The sequence below is a fragment of the Schistosoma haematobium genome, chromosome ZW (genome assembly GCF_000699445.3).
Source record: "Schistosoma haematobium chromosome ZW, whole genome shotgun sequence".
NCBI lineage: Eukaryota > Metazoa > Platyhelminthes > Trematoda > Strigeidida > Schistosomatidae > Schistosoma > Schistosoma haematobium.
The window spans coordinates 65,702,902-65,721,133 of record NC_067195.1 but is presented as its reverse complement, the minus strand read 5'-3'; the positions used below and the strand labels follow the sequence as shown (position 1 = coordinate 65,721,133).

General features: G+C 36.6%; 1 protein-coding gene across 1 annotated transcript in view; it reads right to left on the bottom strand.

The window, feature by feature from the left end:
- Nucleotides 1-257: 257 nt before the first annotated feature.
- The window catches only part of DVL2_3 (Segment polarity protein dishevelled DVL-2), a 30,568-nt gene continuing 12,593 nt past the window's right edge, over nt 258-18,232 (bottom strand). The window contains exons 5-14 of the mRNA XM_035732382.2: nt 16,693-16,734; nt 10,646-10,826; nt 10,305-10,398; nt 8,946-9,232; nt 6,974-7,448; nt 5,698-5,881; nt 4,318-4,485; nt 3,424-3,777; nt 1,895-2,508; nt 258-863 (exon numbers count right to left, since the gene is read on the bottom strand). Coding sequence (XP_035587398.2) covers nt 1,898-2,508; nt 3,424-3,777; nt 4,318-4,485; nt 5,698-5,881; nt 6,974-7,448; nt 8,946-9,232; nt 10,305-10,398; nt 10,646-10,826; nt 16,693-16,734 — 2,396 coding nt within the window. The 3' untranslated portion in view covers nt 258-863; nt 1,895-1,897. The remainder of the gene's footprint in view (nt 864-1,894; nt 2,509-3,423; nt 3,778-4,317; nt 4,486-5,697; nt 5,882-6,973; nt 7,449-8,945; nt 9,233-10,304; nt 10,399-10,645; nt 10,827-16,692; nt 16,735-18,232) is intronic.

The following is an 18,232-nucleotide window of genomic DNA, read 5'->3' as shown; positions in this document are numbered from 1 at the left end:
ACGTTTGGCCGGTTTGTAAATATTTTTTTCTGGACTACGTTGGTCACCACTATTAATCTTCTTTTCTTGTCTGAGTTGTAACATAGGTGCCTTACCTAGTATAAATTCGACATAAGTAGATCAATGCGCTCTGATTCCTCCATTAAGAATTCTATACACCAAGGGTTTTACGAAACCCAGTCTTACTTGCATTAACATAAATAAATGAATACGACTTCTGTACTAAGAATGAAATACTCGAAATAAAAGAGCCATTTAGTTAGAAAGTTTTAATTTAAAAATTGTAAATGATTCAAGTATCAATCAAATATTATACGTAACGACAACTGAATTTAAGGAAAAAAATTATTTCTGGAGTAGGTAACTGAATAATACGGTTAAATAAAGCACATTCTGTTAGTTAAGAAAGAAAGAAAGGAAATGAGATAAAAACGAAGGATTGGTACATAATATGTAATATGGAAGTTCATTTCAAGAACAAGACAATAAGTTGTAACTAGATAAATGATAAGCAATACATCGAGGTAGACTATGAGATTGATTACAAGAAGAGTTGATATCTTTTTGTTAAAAAGGGTATTTTAAAATGTTAATGATTGCACAATATACATCTTAACGCGTGAGTGAACTATATATTATGGAGAAAACTTTTATGAGTATAAAATCGGAAAAATGGCCTGAGTTGTGGATGAGCTTCTTTGTGAAGAAATGAGGTTATATTATGGAAATCCGAGTATCACATATCACTGTAATTACAACGAAGTGGTCAAAATAATTATATCTCTTTGGAAACCTTCGAGAAGAGATGGGATGAGGTAGAAAAATCTTTCCAAACCACGGTAATTCTGTTTTCCCAGATTTCACTAAAAGAGGACAAACGATAGTGTAATGTTTCTTTATAAACATAAACAGGCTCTATACTCAAAAACAGATACAGGCGAATTAAAGATAGAAATTCTGAAACGAGTAAAAAACAGATGAATCAACAGTATACTTTATGCACTGAAATAAGCTTAATGAACACACAGAAATATATACTTTTGTGAGCGCCATATATATATATATATATATATATATATATATATATATATATATATATATATATAGTTTTCCCAACAAATAAGTAGGAATTAATGTATTTATAAGCAAATAGTCCTGGAGCATTTCACAGAAAGATGTAAGTTAAAAGTGATTCAATAGTCACTGGGTTAAAGTTAATCTTTCTTACAAGCAAACTAAAGCATTGATTAGTATTATTGAATAGTGAACTCGTATTAATAGATTAATTTGAAATATATATGTTATATGTTTAGATTAAATGGTGACTGGAAGTTCTACTAATGACTACCAGTGCAACCATTAAATAGAAGGGAGTTAAGGACCACAAGATAAAAATCAGTGATTTTAGTTGAAAGGGTAAAACATCAACCAAATAGTGCCCATTGTCTGGGAGCTAGTCTAATCTAAAAATTTAACACTGGTTTTAAATCCTAGTACTCGATTTTGTGTCATTGATATGAATCAACATATACTATGATATTACTGTCTGAGTAACTACATTGATACAGGGCAACTAGTAAGTCACTTATGTTTAGCGTATAAACAAAATATTGTGTTAAGTGTTGTGTTATCAACCGGTTAGTTATGATTTAGATAATTAATTTACATCACTTGTTAGTGGATGAGTATGATAAAACAATGGACTTGAAATAATTGCCGCCCACTCAGATTAGATATCAACTAAGTAGAAACAGGTTCACGCATCTAGCTGACCAGAATCTATTTTAAGTGCTACTGAGAACACTCGACAAACCACTTTAGAGACAGTGCTGATTTCAGACCTAACCACAAAATACCGACGCCAAATGAGGAGAATTAGTATAACAATTCTTACTGTCTAAGGATGACTCGTGAGTGTGAAACCAGAAACAGCAGTTGAAATTCGTGGTGGAGGAGGAGGAGGAGCACAATTTTGGTGATTTGACATATGAGACAGCCGATGTGAATTGAACAGTCGCGTTTCCTGCATGTTTGCATTCAACGGAGTACAGCTACTGCTGCTACTACTTTTCGAACTGAGCATAGAATCTCGTTTAACTGATTCCTGTGTTTGGTGTTGCTTGCTATCAGAATTATTAGCGGGAACATTCTGTCTTGGGTTTCCAAAAGAAGTTGAACTAGATCCTGTAGATGATGCTGCAAGCTCGTTCTGTTGAGATAGATCATTACCATTAGAATAAAAAGGAGGTCTTAATCTAGACTGATTGCCTGCAACACCACCAGTAGCAGAGAGACTTTGTGCCAAATTAGAATTTGACTGGGAATGTTGCTGTTTTAGTGACCGTACATTTGGTAAAACTGAATCTTGTTGTCTAGAATGGCTGAATCCCTGAACCCCAATGTGGTTTGACGCGGATGTTTCTTTGGGGCGTGATTTCGTATGTCCAGGAATTTCATGAGCGAAATGACCTGACTCACTACTTGTGCTAGATGTTGAACTGGAATAGCCTGAAAAAGTGGAATTTAGGAAACAAAAAACCATTAAAAAATTAAGTAACATCTAAACTAATGGTTACAGCCAAAAATCCTTAGAAATTTTGTGGACTGTAATTTAAATAATATATTTGGAAAACATAAGGCTTAATGTGTAGATACATGAAAATATGAAACGATGGAAAAGTCAAAAGAAATCAGTAATTTGATTTTAACAGATAATTTTGAGGATAACATTCAACGTTGATTAACTGAGCCCGTGACTTTAAGTAGGAACGCTTACAGTCAAGTATTAAATACGATTCAAATTAACAAATATCATGAAAGGTTTTTGCAGAAAACTTATGCAGTTGATCATTAGTCGCTCATTAAACACTTGAAATGAATATTTTGTAGATGAAGACGAGTAAAAGATACTTATAATTTAAATACCCTTAAACAAGGAAATACTAAGTACCCTACACTAGAAATAAAACACGATGAAGGGAATAATTGCAAATGGTGTGAAACGTTACTCGGTAGTATTTCACCTTATTTGTAACAAAATTGTGTTAAAAACTGTTGAATAAACATAAAAACTATCGGTAAATTAGTTTGTTACGAGGAATAACAAAGCAATGAGCATCATGGTTATCTGCAAACACGTTTTTGTCATGAATCTTCAAATAAATGATACAAATCAATGTTCATTGTAGTAAAGTTATCAATAATTACCAACTACGAAACAGTATGAACTTTATCATTAATGACTTTGATTCCATGGATATGACCAGTGTTTGATAATCGGTTCAACTGAGATAAGTAATAAACTTCATATTATGTCCTCAAATCCCAGAATGTTGTTGGACATAATTACTATTGATGACTAGGGACATTCGTTCGCATAGCAGTAGACAGTTTTATAAAACTTGGTACATATTTGTCACTAACCTGAAATATTATCCCTATTTCCATTATTCAGTCGGGGCCCACTGTGTGGCTGTCGGAGATTTGCGTTAGCAGCTATATTTTGACCGTCTGCGATCAACTGACGAATAGGAGCAGCAAGAGGCGGAGCAGGTGGATGATACATCGGTGGGACGGTGCTATACTGACTGCTATTCCCTTCTCTACTTGCTGCTCCGATTCCATGAGATCCAGCAAAACCCGGATTGTAATCAGGCATGCTAGCACCAGCCCTAACAGTTAAACTAGTACTTGTTGTATTGTGCCCCCAATTGGGATGAGAATGTGCACCAACTTCACTGACACTATCAACTTCTTCTAGGCTTAAGCAAGACATATCTGGAAAATATGAAGGTAAAAAATTATTAGCTGACAAAATTTACTGACTTCGGAAACAAGTCGAATAGGAAAGAGAAATATACAACTTAATATATCAGAATGAAACGCAACAAATCAAAAATAAGAAACGGGTATTCATACTGAAACAACTTGTTTAAATAGCTACGACTTTTCATTTTAGTGCCTCCAATAGGCTCAAAATTCTAATAAAGAAGATATATTGATTAATTTTATTCATGAAACAAGAAAAATATGCACCACAATATATTTCTGGCTATTGGCAGTGGGATTGAGATGTAGTGTAATGAAAATAGAATGTGAGGTAAAATTGATCTAAATAGCACACTAGGTTTAGTCAAATTATGTGTTAACTAAGAAAAGACATAAATACTCTAACCTCTGTAAGAAAAATTAAATCTCTCAAGAGAACGAATGGAAATATCCAACAGATTATGCGTATTAATTGCGTAATATGTTAACAAGAATGATAAGTTCAAAAAGACAAAAGTAAAGCAATAAAAGAGTAAGATAAATGCTTACGTTCACTTATATCCCGGAAGACATAATAACATTGTTCCGAAAAAGTTAACTTATTTACAATATGCCGAATGTATCCCAATTTGAGCAGATTAGATGCATACTTTCGGGCTTCCCGGCGATCGGTCAAACCATCCAAGTGACGGAAAAGCCAATCAACTAGATCAGAGCCTTGAGGGTGAAGTAAAAATCGTACGATGTGAAACTAATAAAAAGACAAACTGAAATATATCAGTGAATGAAAACGTTAAAGTATGTACGCATAAAACTTCTTCAAAATGTTGTTTGTAGGAATGAACTAGGTTAGACACGACAAATAACAAATAAATCTTAAAACCACGTTCATGTGAAAACTATGACAAGAAAGAAATGTCGCAGCAGATTATTTAATGCGTAAAAAGTGATGACACTAGCACATAACGTTGAATATAACAATTACGGTGACAGTCTATTTGCAGAATGATACATCACACATAATTGGTAGTTTTAATCATTAAACCTTTTGAACCATTCGTTTTCGAGTAGAGTTCAACTTAATTAACAGACGAAATTATTCTAATTAGTCAAACTAGTGAAAGCCTAGTGCCCCAAATGCGACAAATAATTGTTGTAAAAGACATCAATTAGGACCATTAAAGTGAGTCGCAAAAAACTTATCGTTCCACAGTTTATTCACTCGTATAATATTACTAACCGAGGATTTTGTTAAAGACGAAATAGGATAAGAAACGAAGCCAATAATACATGTACATGACTTTCTCCTTTTATAATTAACCCTCATAACTTACCAGAAAAACGAAATACTCTTAAAAATTTAATGTAGAGATCTAGATCAGCGTAGAAACTTGAATTGATTTAACTTAGTACATATCTATATCTGGCTTTGAAACACATCTAATGTGCGAAGGTTGAGGAAGCTACATAAATTTCTAATCAGAAGCTAAGACTCAATCGTTAAATATCGACTGACTAAGTCTTTGAGTAAACCATACTGTCCCAGCTATTCGACCTCGAAAAATATTATGAAAATTATGGATAGTTATACACTCCACCACGAGCAAAAGCAAAAAAATCTTATCAGATTTATTAAAGTGATAAAAAACTCTTCAACCGTACCACCTTAAATAAAATGCTCTCTGCCGATGGACACTGTTGTTGTCTCAACTTCAAGAAATTAAACTATCTATTAAAAGTTACCACATAAATAACTACGAAATATGCTGTGACCCGTGTTATTTCAGCTGTATACAGAATAAGCAATTTGAAGCTGGTTACATGCACTAGACATCTAGGAAAAGCAGGAGTAGAGCAGACTTTAAAAACGGTAATCCTAAAAAGGAATTGGCTGACGAATAAAAACCTATCCAAAAACTTACAACTAACCTATAAACGCGTTTGGTACGATTAGCTTGAGCCACATACGATCCCTAATATCGAGACCAGAATCAGGTTGGAGCATTGCACGAATAACTGTGGGAATACTTGTCGATAGACCTAATGGAATGGGGTCTGAGTAACGTTCAATCTCCGGCAGCGAGCTGGATGCAGTAACAATGCTAGGAGCGACCTACAAGTATTAAATCATAAACAAATGAACAATCAATGATGTAAAGAGAATAAATAAAATTATCTACAAAATAGAAAGGATATTACATTTATACATGTGAATGAACGTATTGTCATGACCTTGTTTCATTTGAAAAGACTAAGGATGTATCCAAGAGAGAACTAGCTAGGCACTTAGTTGACCAAGTAAAGGTTTTTAACCTGAGATATCCTGGAACGGTTCGTAGTCCGCTTTAACAACAGTGACGTCTGTTAACAACCTGAAACAAGAGATTAAAACAACCAATAGATCTCTGAAGCCTAAAGTAAATTTATAGACTCATGGAAACCCGTACTGTATGTTCGGGGAGCAATAAAGCATTAAGACAACTTAAAAAGACTGACGAAAAGTCTACATAAGGGCCGAGAGCGATGCTGAGAAATGAAAGTGAAAAAAAGGTATGAAAGTCGGGGGGACTGGGAACGCTAGACACTTTGTTCAAACTCATCGAGTAGATTGACACTAAAAAATTCAGCTGTTAGTGAAACAATTTCGAAAAAACATGGGACAGTGATCCGCTTTCAGTTTATGATATTGGGACAGTGGGTAGAACGCCTTAGAGAACAATTCGATTGGTCTCGAAATACTCTTCAATTACCTGCCACTTCACAAGTAATCTGAATAAGATAGATATGTACGTACTAGCATCGATATTCTATCTCGTATTAATGATAATTATGTACTAGTGAAATCAACTAATTTTATAAAGTATTTTTTTAATCATATCTATGGTGTGACAGCTAGGAATATGAACTAGAAAAGAGCTGAAAACCATAACCTAATAGTTAGAAATCGAGTATCTGAGACGCCACCTTATCCTTTTGAAATGAGAGCATCCAACTGAGTGAAATTTTAAATTCATTTTAAAATTATTGTGAAAAATAATCTTTTTTCCGGTGATCCGAAAATTTATGCTAATTAAGAATTTATTGACCATCGATTGCTAAGATTAGAATTTTGATGATTTACAGTAATTACCCTGTCCCACGAAAAAATAACATTTAGCAGTGAGAAAAAAACTAAATAACATCCTAGTTGATATCAACGCTTTACCTGTTGAGTATAACCATGGGGAAGTAATAAATTTGACGTAGGATAAAATGCGGGTTGTGATAAATGAATTCGTTGTTGAAGTAAATGTTGTTGCTGCTGATGTTCTTGTTCTTGTTGCTGTTTTTGTTTAGAGGCTGCAAGTAAAGCAGCCATATTGAACGCTGCTGCACTTGTACCTAGCGGCATTGAAGTTTGCCCTGATGTCAAAGTGCCCATACTCATACCAGGGGTAAGACCAGGGGGACTAAGAGTGGAGCTAGACTCACCACCTGACGAGGCACCAGTCATGGAAGTCCCATTAACTTGTCTATGTATATCACTACTTTGAACCTGTGAGTCTGGTGTGGTCATTGCGTTGGTATGTAACACCCAGGCACGCGGATCAATAGGATGTACAGGTTCTTGACGAGGTATTGTAAAATAACGTTCGGCTGGATTAGGATCCCAACATTTAGCAACAACTAATGTAATAGGTCTACGGAAAACAGTATTGAAAGTTACAAAAAAAAACAAAATTTTACTACCGAGAAAAAAGACAAAAACTCAATTCATTCAAAAGCAAAGTAGGTTTTAAAACCTCATAATTTATTATACTTGTAATAAGCTAGGAATTCGATTGTATTGACCACAAAGTTTAAAAATTCGTCATATAACGACTTAAACATATTGAGTATACGATCGAAGATACTATTCTAAAATATTTTCTACGTTTTGTTGTGAAATAAATCTAGTCTCGATGCCCGATCAAAATTATCTTTCAAAATTACCTTTAAAGTCGAACGGGTAAGATCAAAAATATGATAAATAAAAAACCCGTGAACTGCAGTGGTTCTAGCAATAAAGTGCTTTAACCCTGAACTCTGGGTTCAAAAGTAGTAAGTGCAGTTTCATTTCACAATCGATCTAACATTCTAGTTCTTCTTATTCGATGATCACTTCCAAATCTTCATAATTATTATCCAGTTACTATTAACATCCTATTTTTTTATTCTTCGCATCTGTCAAGTGTATTATTGCCTCACATGTCTGATCCGTAAACCATTTTTATCTTACTATATCTATTTAACCTTGAGAACATCAACCAATATTCTTGTGATACTTGAAATTTTCAAACATCTTATGATATAATCTCCTGATTTTCAATGGATTACTATATTTGACAAGCAACTATAAATATGAATGTATAGTTTCAATAAATGAAAAGATTTTCTTCGCCGAATTGTCTTTATTCCTTCTTTAATGGCCCAAAGGATCTCTTCCATTATTTGTGTAACAGTAATGCACTAAATAACACTGGAAGGCACAGGTAGTATATATGTCAACACAACATCATCCTAAAGAAAGTAACAAATGCCATTGGTAGATATGATTCGTGCAAGTAAAGCCTACGGAATCTTCGGATATGTCGCTTAACGAACAGAACACATTACATAGAATTTTGAGGATATAACAGTTTCGTGTACAAAGAATATATGGCGTTTGGTGTAAACATAGTATACGTGTTCGATAAATAGTAAGACATGTTTGTAAAGTCAGAAGTGCTATCCCGTCATATCAAGAAGTGAGTTAGCACATAATTAACGTTCTGTAAAACATAATCCTATTATTTACTTAGGTAGTCAGTATTTATTTGCGTGATTTAAAGTTTGTTTTCGTTAGTTCTCGATGACAACTGTGTTAAAACATATCCCTATGATGGATAGCATCCCAATTAGAATACCTTATACTTCCAGACGTACCTCAACCCTTCATGAATCTTAAAATAAAAAGAAACAAGCTTTTTGAATTTTATCTGAGAGAATTAGACAGTGATATAATAGAGCAACAACCGATACCTGTCCCAAGGACGAATAATTTGGGAGTTTATATAATTATATGACAAATTTCATTTCTGCTCAACAATGGCATAAACAGTTCGGTTCTAAACACTGAATTTCATTGTTTAGGAAACCAAGTAATATTACGAACTTACCCAGGACGCTGAACTTGCTCTCGTAATGTGCGAACTGCATCGTCATTACTCATTTCTTCAAAACTAATTCCATTTGCTTCCAGAATCATATCCCCAGGTTCAATTCGTCCATCTTGAGCGACAGCACCACCCTTCATGATAGAACCTACATAAATCCCACCATCTCCAGATTTATTTGACTGACCAACTATACTGATACCCAAGAAATTGACGATATCCATGTTCAACGTAACTGCCACAATATTTAAAGACATGGTGGAGTCTGTAATACTGCTGAACGAAGAGGCCTATAAAAGATTGAACACAATAAAAGTTTAAGTCTTCTGAATAACTTGTAGACATTTCCAAAATCAAATAGCAGGAAGCTGAGAAAAACTATTATTTTCACAGATTGAACTCATGAGTCAGTTGAAGCTAGACCACCATTGAAAACCTGGAAGTACTGGACGGCCGTTTCGTCCTAGTATGGGACTCCTCAGCAGTGCGCATCCACGACCCCGCACCACCCGGGGCTCGAACCCAGGACCTACTGGCTTCGCGCGCGAGCACTTAACCATTAGACCACTGAGCCGGCATCCAACGGTGTTAATGTCTAACTTCAACCAATCCACGAAGTTGCGCTACCGTACACCATTGTCTTCAGTGAGTTCCTATCTCACAACAGACCTGGTGGTCTAGCTTCAACTGACTCATGAGTTCAATCTGTGAAAATTTCTAAAAATCTCCACAAAACACATTCTGATAAAAACTATTATTCTCTGTTGCGACCATAAACTCAGATAACTAATTCAAAATAATTTACAAATAGAGGGACATTTAATATATTTCTAATGTGGAGGTGTAGTTGCATAACTTGTGCACTAACAAATAGGATAATAATAATAATATATTATTTCCAATCAATTGAAATGGCACAGGGTTAACCATAGATTATTTCGGCGATATGACAACATCCATATTGTATCATGATGTCACTTAGCGTCTACATTTCAAACTCATCCATGTAATGTCGTTAGCAATGAGGACTAATCATTGAGTGATATCCCTAACGATGTTAAATTGTCAATTAAATATACTTCAAATGTAATGAGTGGCAGGTTAATGGTTAAAGTATTCGATTTCTAGCCACATGTGCGTAGGTTTGAACCCCAACCCACTTCGATTTAGACAGCGGGGTAGAGTAAAAAGCTCACGTTACAAATGTGACTCAAAACGGAATGCAGTAAACCTGAACCTGATAGTCACATTAACAGTGAATGAAATGTGGAAAACTCCTAATTTTAAGATAATTGAAGAGTAATGAGTATGAAATTAAATGTACGAAATGAACAAAAAAAATATTGCACAGAATAAACGTACTCGGCTGATTGGTGGTGGACGCCTACGTCTTCGTCTGCGACGTGCACGACCATACCGACGGGAAGATAATGTTGTTCCAGTGACTGATGAAAATCTGGTTTACAAAATCAAAAAAGTTATTTATTAAACCTGAAGACAACAATATAAAGTTCTACGGGAACATATATTATCAATTTAGTCTATATCACTCAGATAAGCTTATCTAAATCTACTATCGATTTTTGAACTTCAATTAGTAACAAATACATCAACATAATTTAAACTTTATCATCCCTTAACGGGATCTTTAGATGAAGTCATTTGCAACCAGAAAATACAAACCTACGCGGAACGTAACTGACCTGCTAGATTCTTCTTCCGAGTCTAAGAAGCTAGTTGATTCTAAATCAGAACTCATCATTGAAGGAGCTTCATAGGTATTCGAACTAGGTAAATAACGATAGTGGCGATGGCGTGAACCACTATGGGTTGTCTGTTGAGTAATATGACTACCACCACTCGTTGTATGGTGATGTCGACCACCTAAAATCAAGCATAAATGTGAAATTCGCACGAAGTCAGGAAAATGAAAGAAAAGTAATATTTTTTTGCGAAATTACTGAACAAATAGCAAACAATGAAAGAATCACGGAAGATTCATTTGATGAGCTATCACAGAACATGAATGAAGATAAATAAGCTTTTAAAGCAAAACTACGTACATGGTGAGATCATGTAAGTAAAACAATTTTAACCAACAAATTGTAGTTAATATCTTAGGAACATATCGCGTGCACAGTCATATTAAATTTATACCGCTGACGATCATTTCATGTATGCAAAGTAACAGAAAACTTAAAAAGCTGAAAAAGGACTTTCAATAGATACTACTATTGCAAGAGAATATATTCATAAATTCTTATTAAATTATAGTGATAAGCTTTTTTAAATCATGCTGATTGTTCCTCATCTAAATCAAATTCCAAAAAATCAGATAATTTTTTTAAATACTCAGTAGTCAACACACATATGAGAAAAAAAGTATTGAATAAAAAAAGTATTCGTGAATTGAGTGGAAAATGTACATATGCCAACGTAAACATAAACTACAAAACAAGACCTGCAATTTAAGAAATACAAATACTGATACACATATTTTTATTTGAAGGTTCAGTCAACATTGAGATCAATCATCTTAAGAGCTTTGATATCGTGACAAAAACTCTCAGCTGGCCTCATTATCAGGTATGTTTACAACACAGTAGACGTATTTAGTCTCTATTTCCGGAGGAGTCACATAAATAACTGGCGAAGACACTCATGGAGAAAATATAGTTGTTCTCGAGTGGAAGTCACATAAATATCTTACACCGTTTCTTAGTGAATTTTTTATACAGAAAATGAAAAACGTCGATGAGCATTTTAGTAGTGAAGTGGTATTATTGTAGGGCACAAAAGTATATTTTTCAGTATGTCTATCAATAGTTCAGACATGGAACAATATAACTTATGAAACTTCTTATTTCTGCAACAATTATCATCAGCCAACATCTTAGGAGAAAGACTGACTTCATAATAGTTATACTCTCAAGACAAACCTAGCAGTGCAAAACATTCTATAAACTAAACAGTAACAGAATAAAATTAACTTGTACCCAGATCTCTCCACCCTTGAATCCCATGCTAATTTGACAGCGGTCACCCGTGCATTATTCGTATGAAGTCTATTGAGTGGAGTTTTGCCCACTGACCTAGCATGAATCAACAGAACGCAAAATTTGTTAACAGCTGCTCAGAGTGCCAGAAAGCAACAAAACTAGACAGTCGAGTATCGCCAGTTACATGATCACAACTTGAAGACCCATAGTCCAGAGTACATAGATTTAAAAGGCCTATCAATGACATTAAATATCTGGTTCTCGTGGGTTCCTAGTCAAGATGACCAGAAATTTTCCTATGCCGCCACAGTTCATCAACAAAGCTCTCATCGAGTATTGACAGAAAGTCTCCGAGGTAACAAATTGTCAGACACTATGGTATCAGATAAAGTTTCGCTACATATCAGAATAATTCGAAGACTTTTACCACCGTCATTCAATAAACTATGTGAGTTCGTCATTAGAATCATTCACAACCATATGGACAAGCTGAACGTTTTATTGATAATTTAAAGCGGGAACTTCTAAGGTCAAAAGTGGGAAACAAGGAGTAAAAGTCTATAAAACTTCGTATTTGTATACCTTAATTACTTACTTACGCCTGTTACTCCTCGTGAAGGAGCATAGGCCGCTCACCAGCATTCTCCATCCAACCCTGTCCTGGGCAATCCTTTCTAGCTCCGTCCAGTTGTAATTCATCCTTTTCATATCTGCTTCTATTATCCGACGCAATGTGTTCTTTGGCCTTCCTCTTTTTCGCTTCCCTTCAGGATTCCAAGTTAGGGCTTGCTTCGTGATGCAGTTTGACGATTTGCGTAATGTATGTCCTATCCATTTCCATCGTCTTTTCCTAATTTCTTCTTCAGCTGGAAGTTGGTTTGTTCTCTCCCACAGAAGGCTGTTGCTGATGGTATCCGGCCAATGGATGTTGAGTATCTTGCGTAGACAGCTATTTATAAATACTTGTACTTTCTTGATTGTGGTTGTTGTAGTTCTCCAAGTTTCAGCTCCATACAGTAGAACTGCCTTGACGTTCGTATTGAAGATTCTCACTTTGATATTGGTTGAAAGTTGTTTTGAGTTCCATATGTTCTTCAATTGTAGGAATGCGACCCTTGCTTTGCCGATCCTCGCCTTTACGTCTGCATCGGATCCTCCTTGTTCATCGATGATGCTTCCCAGGTATGTGAAGGACTCTACATCTTCCAGAGTTTCGCCATCAAGTGTGATTGGATTGCTGTTTTCCGCTTTGAATTTGAGGACCTTAGTTTTCCCTTTGTGTATGCTGAGGCCTACTGATGCAGAGACTGCTGCTACACTGGCTGTCTTCATCTGCATCTGTTCGTGTGTACGTGATAGGAGGGCTAGGTCATCTGCGAAGTCCAAATCGTCTAATTGGTTCTGAGCTGTCCATTGTATTCCGTGTTTTCCTTCAGATGTCGAGGTCCTCGTAATCCAGTCGACCACCAGAAGAAAGAGGAAGGGAGAGAGTAAACAGCCCTGTCTGACTCCGGTCCGTACTTGGAATGCATCTGTCAGCTGTCCTCCATGCACTACTTTGCACTGTAGTCCGTCGTATGAGTTCCGGATAATATTGACAATCTTCTCAGGAACTCCGTAGTGTCGAAGAAGTTTCCATAACGTCCTCCTATCTACACTGTCGAATGCCTTTTCATAATCAATGAAGTTGATGTATAGTGATGAGTTCCACTCAACTGATTGTTCGACGATGATCCGTAGTGTTGCAATTTGGTCTGTGCACGACCGATCCTTACGGAATCCAGCCTGTTGATCTCGAAGTTGGGCGTCTACTGCATCCTTCATCCGGTTCAGCAACAATCTGTTGAAGACTTTCCCTGGTATTGACAGTAGTGTTATGCCTCTGTAGTTTTCACATTTGCTCAGATCTCCTTTCTTTGGAATCTTGACGAGGTGTCCTTCTTTCCAGTCCATCGGCACTTGTTCCTCCTCCCAAATCTTTTTGAATAGAAGATAAAGCATGCTTGTGGTTGTTTCGATGTCTGATTTCAGTGCTTCAGCTGGTATGTTGTCGGGTCCCGCTGCTTTCCCGTTCTTGATTTGTCTGACGGCCATTCTGATTTCTTCCGTAGTTGGTGGATTGACATCTATAGGAAGATCTATGTGTGCTGCTTCGATGTCCGGCGGATTCATTGGAGCCGGCCTATTCAGTAGTTCCTCGAAGTATTCTACCCATCTGTTACGCTGTTGTTGAATTTCGGTGATTGGCTTGCCTTCTTTGTCTTTGACCGGCCTCTCTGGTTTACTGTATTTCCCTGATAGTTTCTTCGTTGTATCGTAAAGCTGTTTCATGTTTCCTTCTCTAGCAGCTTTTTCTGCCGTCGTTGCTAGTTCTTCCACGTATTTCTTCTTGTCGGCTCTAATGCTCCTCTTCACTTGTTTGTTTGCTTCTATGTATTCAGCTTGTGCTTGGACTTTCTCTGCTCGTGTTCGACTGTTGTTTATTGCTGCCTTCTTGTTCTTCCTTTCTTTGATCTTGTCCAGTGTTTCTGTAGAGATCCATTCCTTATGATTATGCTTCTTGAGGCCCAGAACCTCTTGACACGTTGAAGTTAATGCTTCCTTGATGCCTTTCCAGTTGTCCTCCATAGTAGTTTCTTCTTCTTTCAGTAGATCTCGTAAGGCTTGGAACCTGTTGTTGAGAGCTATCTTGAATTCATTGAGTTTGACAGTATCTCGAAGGAAGGCTGTATTGAACCTTTGTATTGCTGTTTGTCCACTTGTCCAGTTCTTTTTTAGCTTCAGTTTTAAATTGGCTACAACTAGGTGGTGATCTGAAGCTACGTCAGCACCTCTCCTGGTTCTCACATCTTCCATTGTCCTTCGGAATTTTTTGTTGATGCAAATATGATCTATTTGGTTCTCTGTAGTGTGGTCCGGTGAGATCCATGTAGCCTTGTGTATACGCTTGTGTGGAAATATTGTGCCTCCTATGACTAATTTGTTGAATGCACACAAATTTGCAAATCTTTCTCCATTTTCGTTTCTTTCTCCCAGTCTATGTCATCCCATAATATCTTCATATCCAGTGTTGTCTATTCCGACTTTGGCATTTAGATCTCCCATCAGAATAGTTAGGTCCTTTCTTCGGCATTTCTCAATGATTGACTGCAGCCGCTCGTAGAACTGATCTTTAATGTCGTCGTTGCTATCATTGGTGGGTGCATAACATTGGATAATATTCATTAAGATCCCCTCCTTCTTTGTTTTGAATGATGCTTTGATGATTCTGGATCCGTGAGATTCCCATCCTACAAGTGCATTTCGTGCTACTTTGGACAGCATAAGAGCGACTCCCTGAGTGTGTGGAGCATTGTCCTCTTCGTGACCGGAGTATAGCAGCATCTCTCCCGTAGCTAGCCTTTTCTGTCCAGCTTGGGTCCAGTGGGTTTCGCTGATTCCCAGTACTGCTAAGTTGTATCTCCTCATTTCCATTGATATTTGACTGGTCTTCCCGGTTTCCCACATTGTTCGAACGTTCCATGTACCTATAAAAATTTTTGCTCTGGTTGTTAGAAGGGGCATCGGCCTCGTGGCTTCCGAAGGAACTCGGCTTTCACCATGAAGCGTCATAATTCTTGTAAATGAAGACCTTCTAACTCCCAGGGCAGAGTTAAAATGGTTTGGATTATTTTTTTCTGGTAAGCGTTTTTTAGCGAGTTAGTTTTCTACGGGATGGGGACGCTAACCCCATGCCCAACCCTCCTCCTTTACCCGGGCTTGGGACCGGCGGCAACCCTATAAGAGCTACAGGCGGAGTTATTTGTATACCAGAGTTGCGAATTATTAGCTTATTCCACAAACGTACCACTGTTAGATGGATTAAAATTCCTAATAAATAAACCTAAATATTGATCTTTCTATTGAGTAGCAAATTCATTCACAGATAACCCAAAACATTTAAACTTGAGTACAGTTACTCTAGGTCAACCTAACAACTTAAAACAAACAAGCAGTAATCCAATTTGCTTCATTTTTACAGCACAAGATACACGTTAGTGGAGATGACCAATGGTTGGAGACTCTTGGTGACATGACTCAGAATCGATCACAATGGCGTCGGTGTGTACACTCCCTGTCTTCCCTTAAACTAAGAGATTAAAATCGCTTCATATCTTTCTTTCTACGAACCAATTCTTTCTTCTTGTACTATATCTCTATATGTAATCTTTCTCTTACATATTACTACCTTTGACCTAACCACTGCTATGAATCCGGTGTTCATCTTGTTGTGCTGATGCGGTATGGCAACCTGGACCGATGCACATATGTGCCTGGTCCTACGTTGTAGCTGACTGACTGACTGACTGAGATGACTGAGAATGAAAACATACGTTTAAAAGGGAGATTTTGCTTTTTCAGGATAGTTGTTGAGCACATACATCAGTAAAAAAAATACATCGTGTTGAATAAAAGAGAAGGAAATGATGAATAGCCGACAATAAAAGTGAAGTGACTCAGATATAAATCCATTTAACATAAAAGCTAAAAATGTTACATCGATCAACCTAAGAAGTAGGAAAGATTAAGATTGTTCTAAATAGGCATCTCAACAAAATAATCAGTCCTATAATGTTAAATTATCAACTTATGAGTGCATAAAGTAGAATCATTCGACAGACTTATTATAATGAGAACGAACAGGAAAACCATTATTTTTATTACTAACATAATTTCATAAAACACAAATAAGATAAATATGGGAAACTTACTAGATTTATAATTGTGAAAATTCCGTAGAGGAGCAATGCGATCTATTATATTAATTGAACATAAATAAATAGATAGATAACAGGAAATGTGTATTCTGATTTTAATAATAAAAGTACTTATGAACCCTGTCATATATGAAAGTGTGAGCAGAATAAACAAGCAGCCTCTGTCATCTGGACCACTACTGACTAAAAGTAAGACAATTCTGGGTAGATGCATGATGATAGTTTGATTTTCAGATAATGGGATGATTACCACCGAAAAGTGCATGTTCAAAAAGAAAAGTTAGTGAATAATAAACATTAGCACACGTCACTATGTGGTTTTTGTTTGTCCTTACTGAGGCGTAGGTTTGAAGAAAGCTAGAGGCGGCCAGACCAAAACATGGCACAAGTCCATGAAGTCACTGACAAGTGGACTGAGTCATGTTGGTAGGTGTAGACTACCTGGTCGGGGACAGCGAGATGATAGCAACCGATGGTTAGAGACCCTGAATGATATGGCTCAAAATCGTTTGCAATTGCACAGGTGCATCCACTCTTTGGGTTCTTGTAAATTCTAATCTCCTGAATCCTCCTTGTCTCTTTTTTTCCTCTTCCCAAATTTATTTCACTGTATTATACTCTTTAAATAACATCTTCAAACCCTAATCTTTCCGATTACTGCTTATACTCTTACCGCATCTACCACTACGGGATTTGAATCGACAACTGCACCTCTGTGCTAATGTGGTGTGGCAACTCGAACTGATGTACGTACGTACGAAGTCCTACGTTGTTACTGACTGAATGATCACTTCCCGGCTGCCCACACCGTGGAAGGGTATTTCTTGAGGAACCTGAGAATGAAGTTGGATTAATGACTGACTGACTGACTGACTGACTGAGGCGATCACGAAACTGATCGATTTTTGTTACTAGTAACGGTAACTGCAAGTGCTATTTATTTAGCTCAATTTTCTGCAAGGCCTTTACCCTTTCCTGACTTGTCATCACTACTCTTAGTTCGTTAATTTTCTGGAACCTCGAACGCTACTAGACGAGTCAGAGCTTATGGCGAACTGTCATCAGATTTCGCAACCTCAAGTGGTGTCCGACAAGGCTATCTACTACCCTAATCATCTGATTTCTCCGGAATTGACCTCTTACCAGAAGAGTACGCAGATGACATAGTGCTGTTTGGTGAAGACGCTGACAAAATGCAGTCTTTTGGTAGCACTGTGCAACAATACCAGGATATTTGGAATGTGTCTCTCCCCATCTAAATGCAAATTGTTGCTTCATGACGGGACGAAAAGTCAAAATTAGATTAATTTACTTATTATGATTTTCGTTTAACATTAATTCCGTTTTAATTCAATGTGACGATTGCTCAGTATAGTATTTGTTTTGTTTTCCCGTATGACATTTTATTCTGTATAACATACGATATTCTTGTATTAAGTTAACATGAACTATACTCAGCATATGATTTGTTATAACTAAGTGTTTTTCATATATGTGACTTTGACTTAAGTCGTGAGTGCTGTTAGAGGTACTC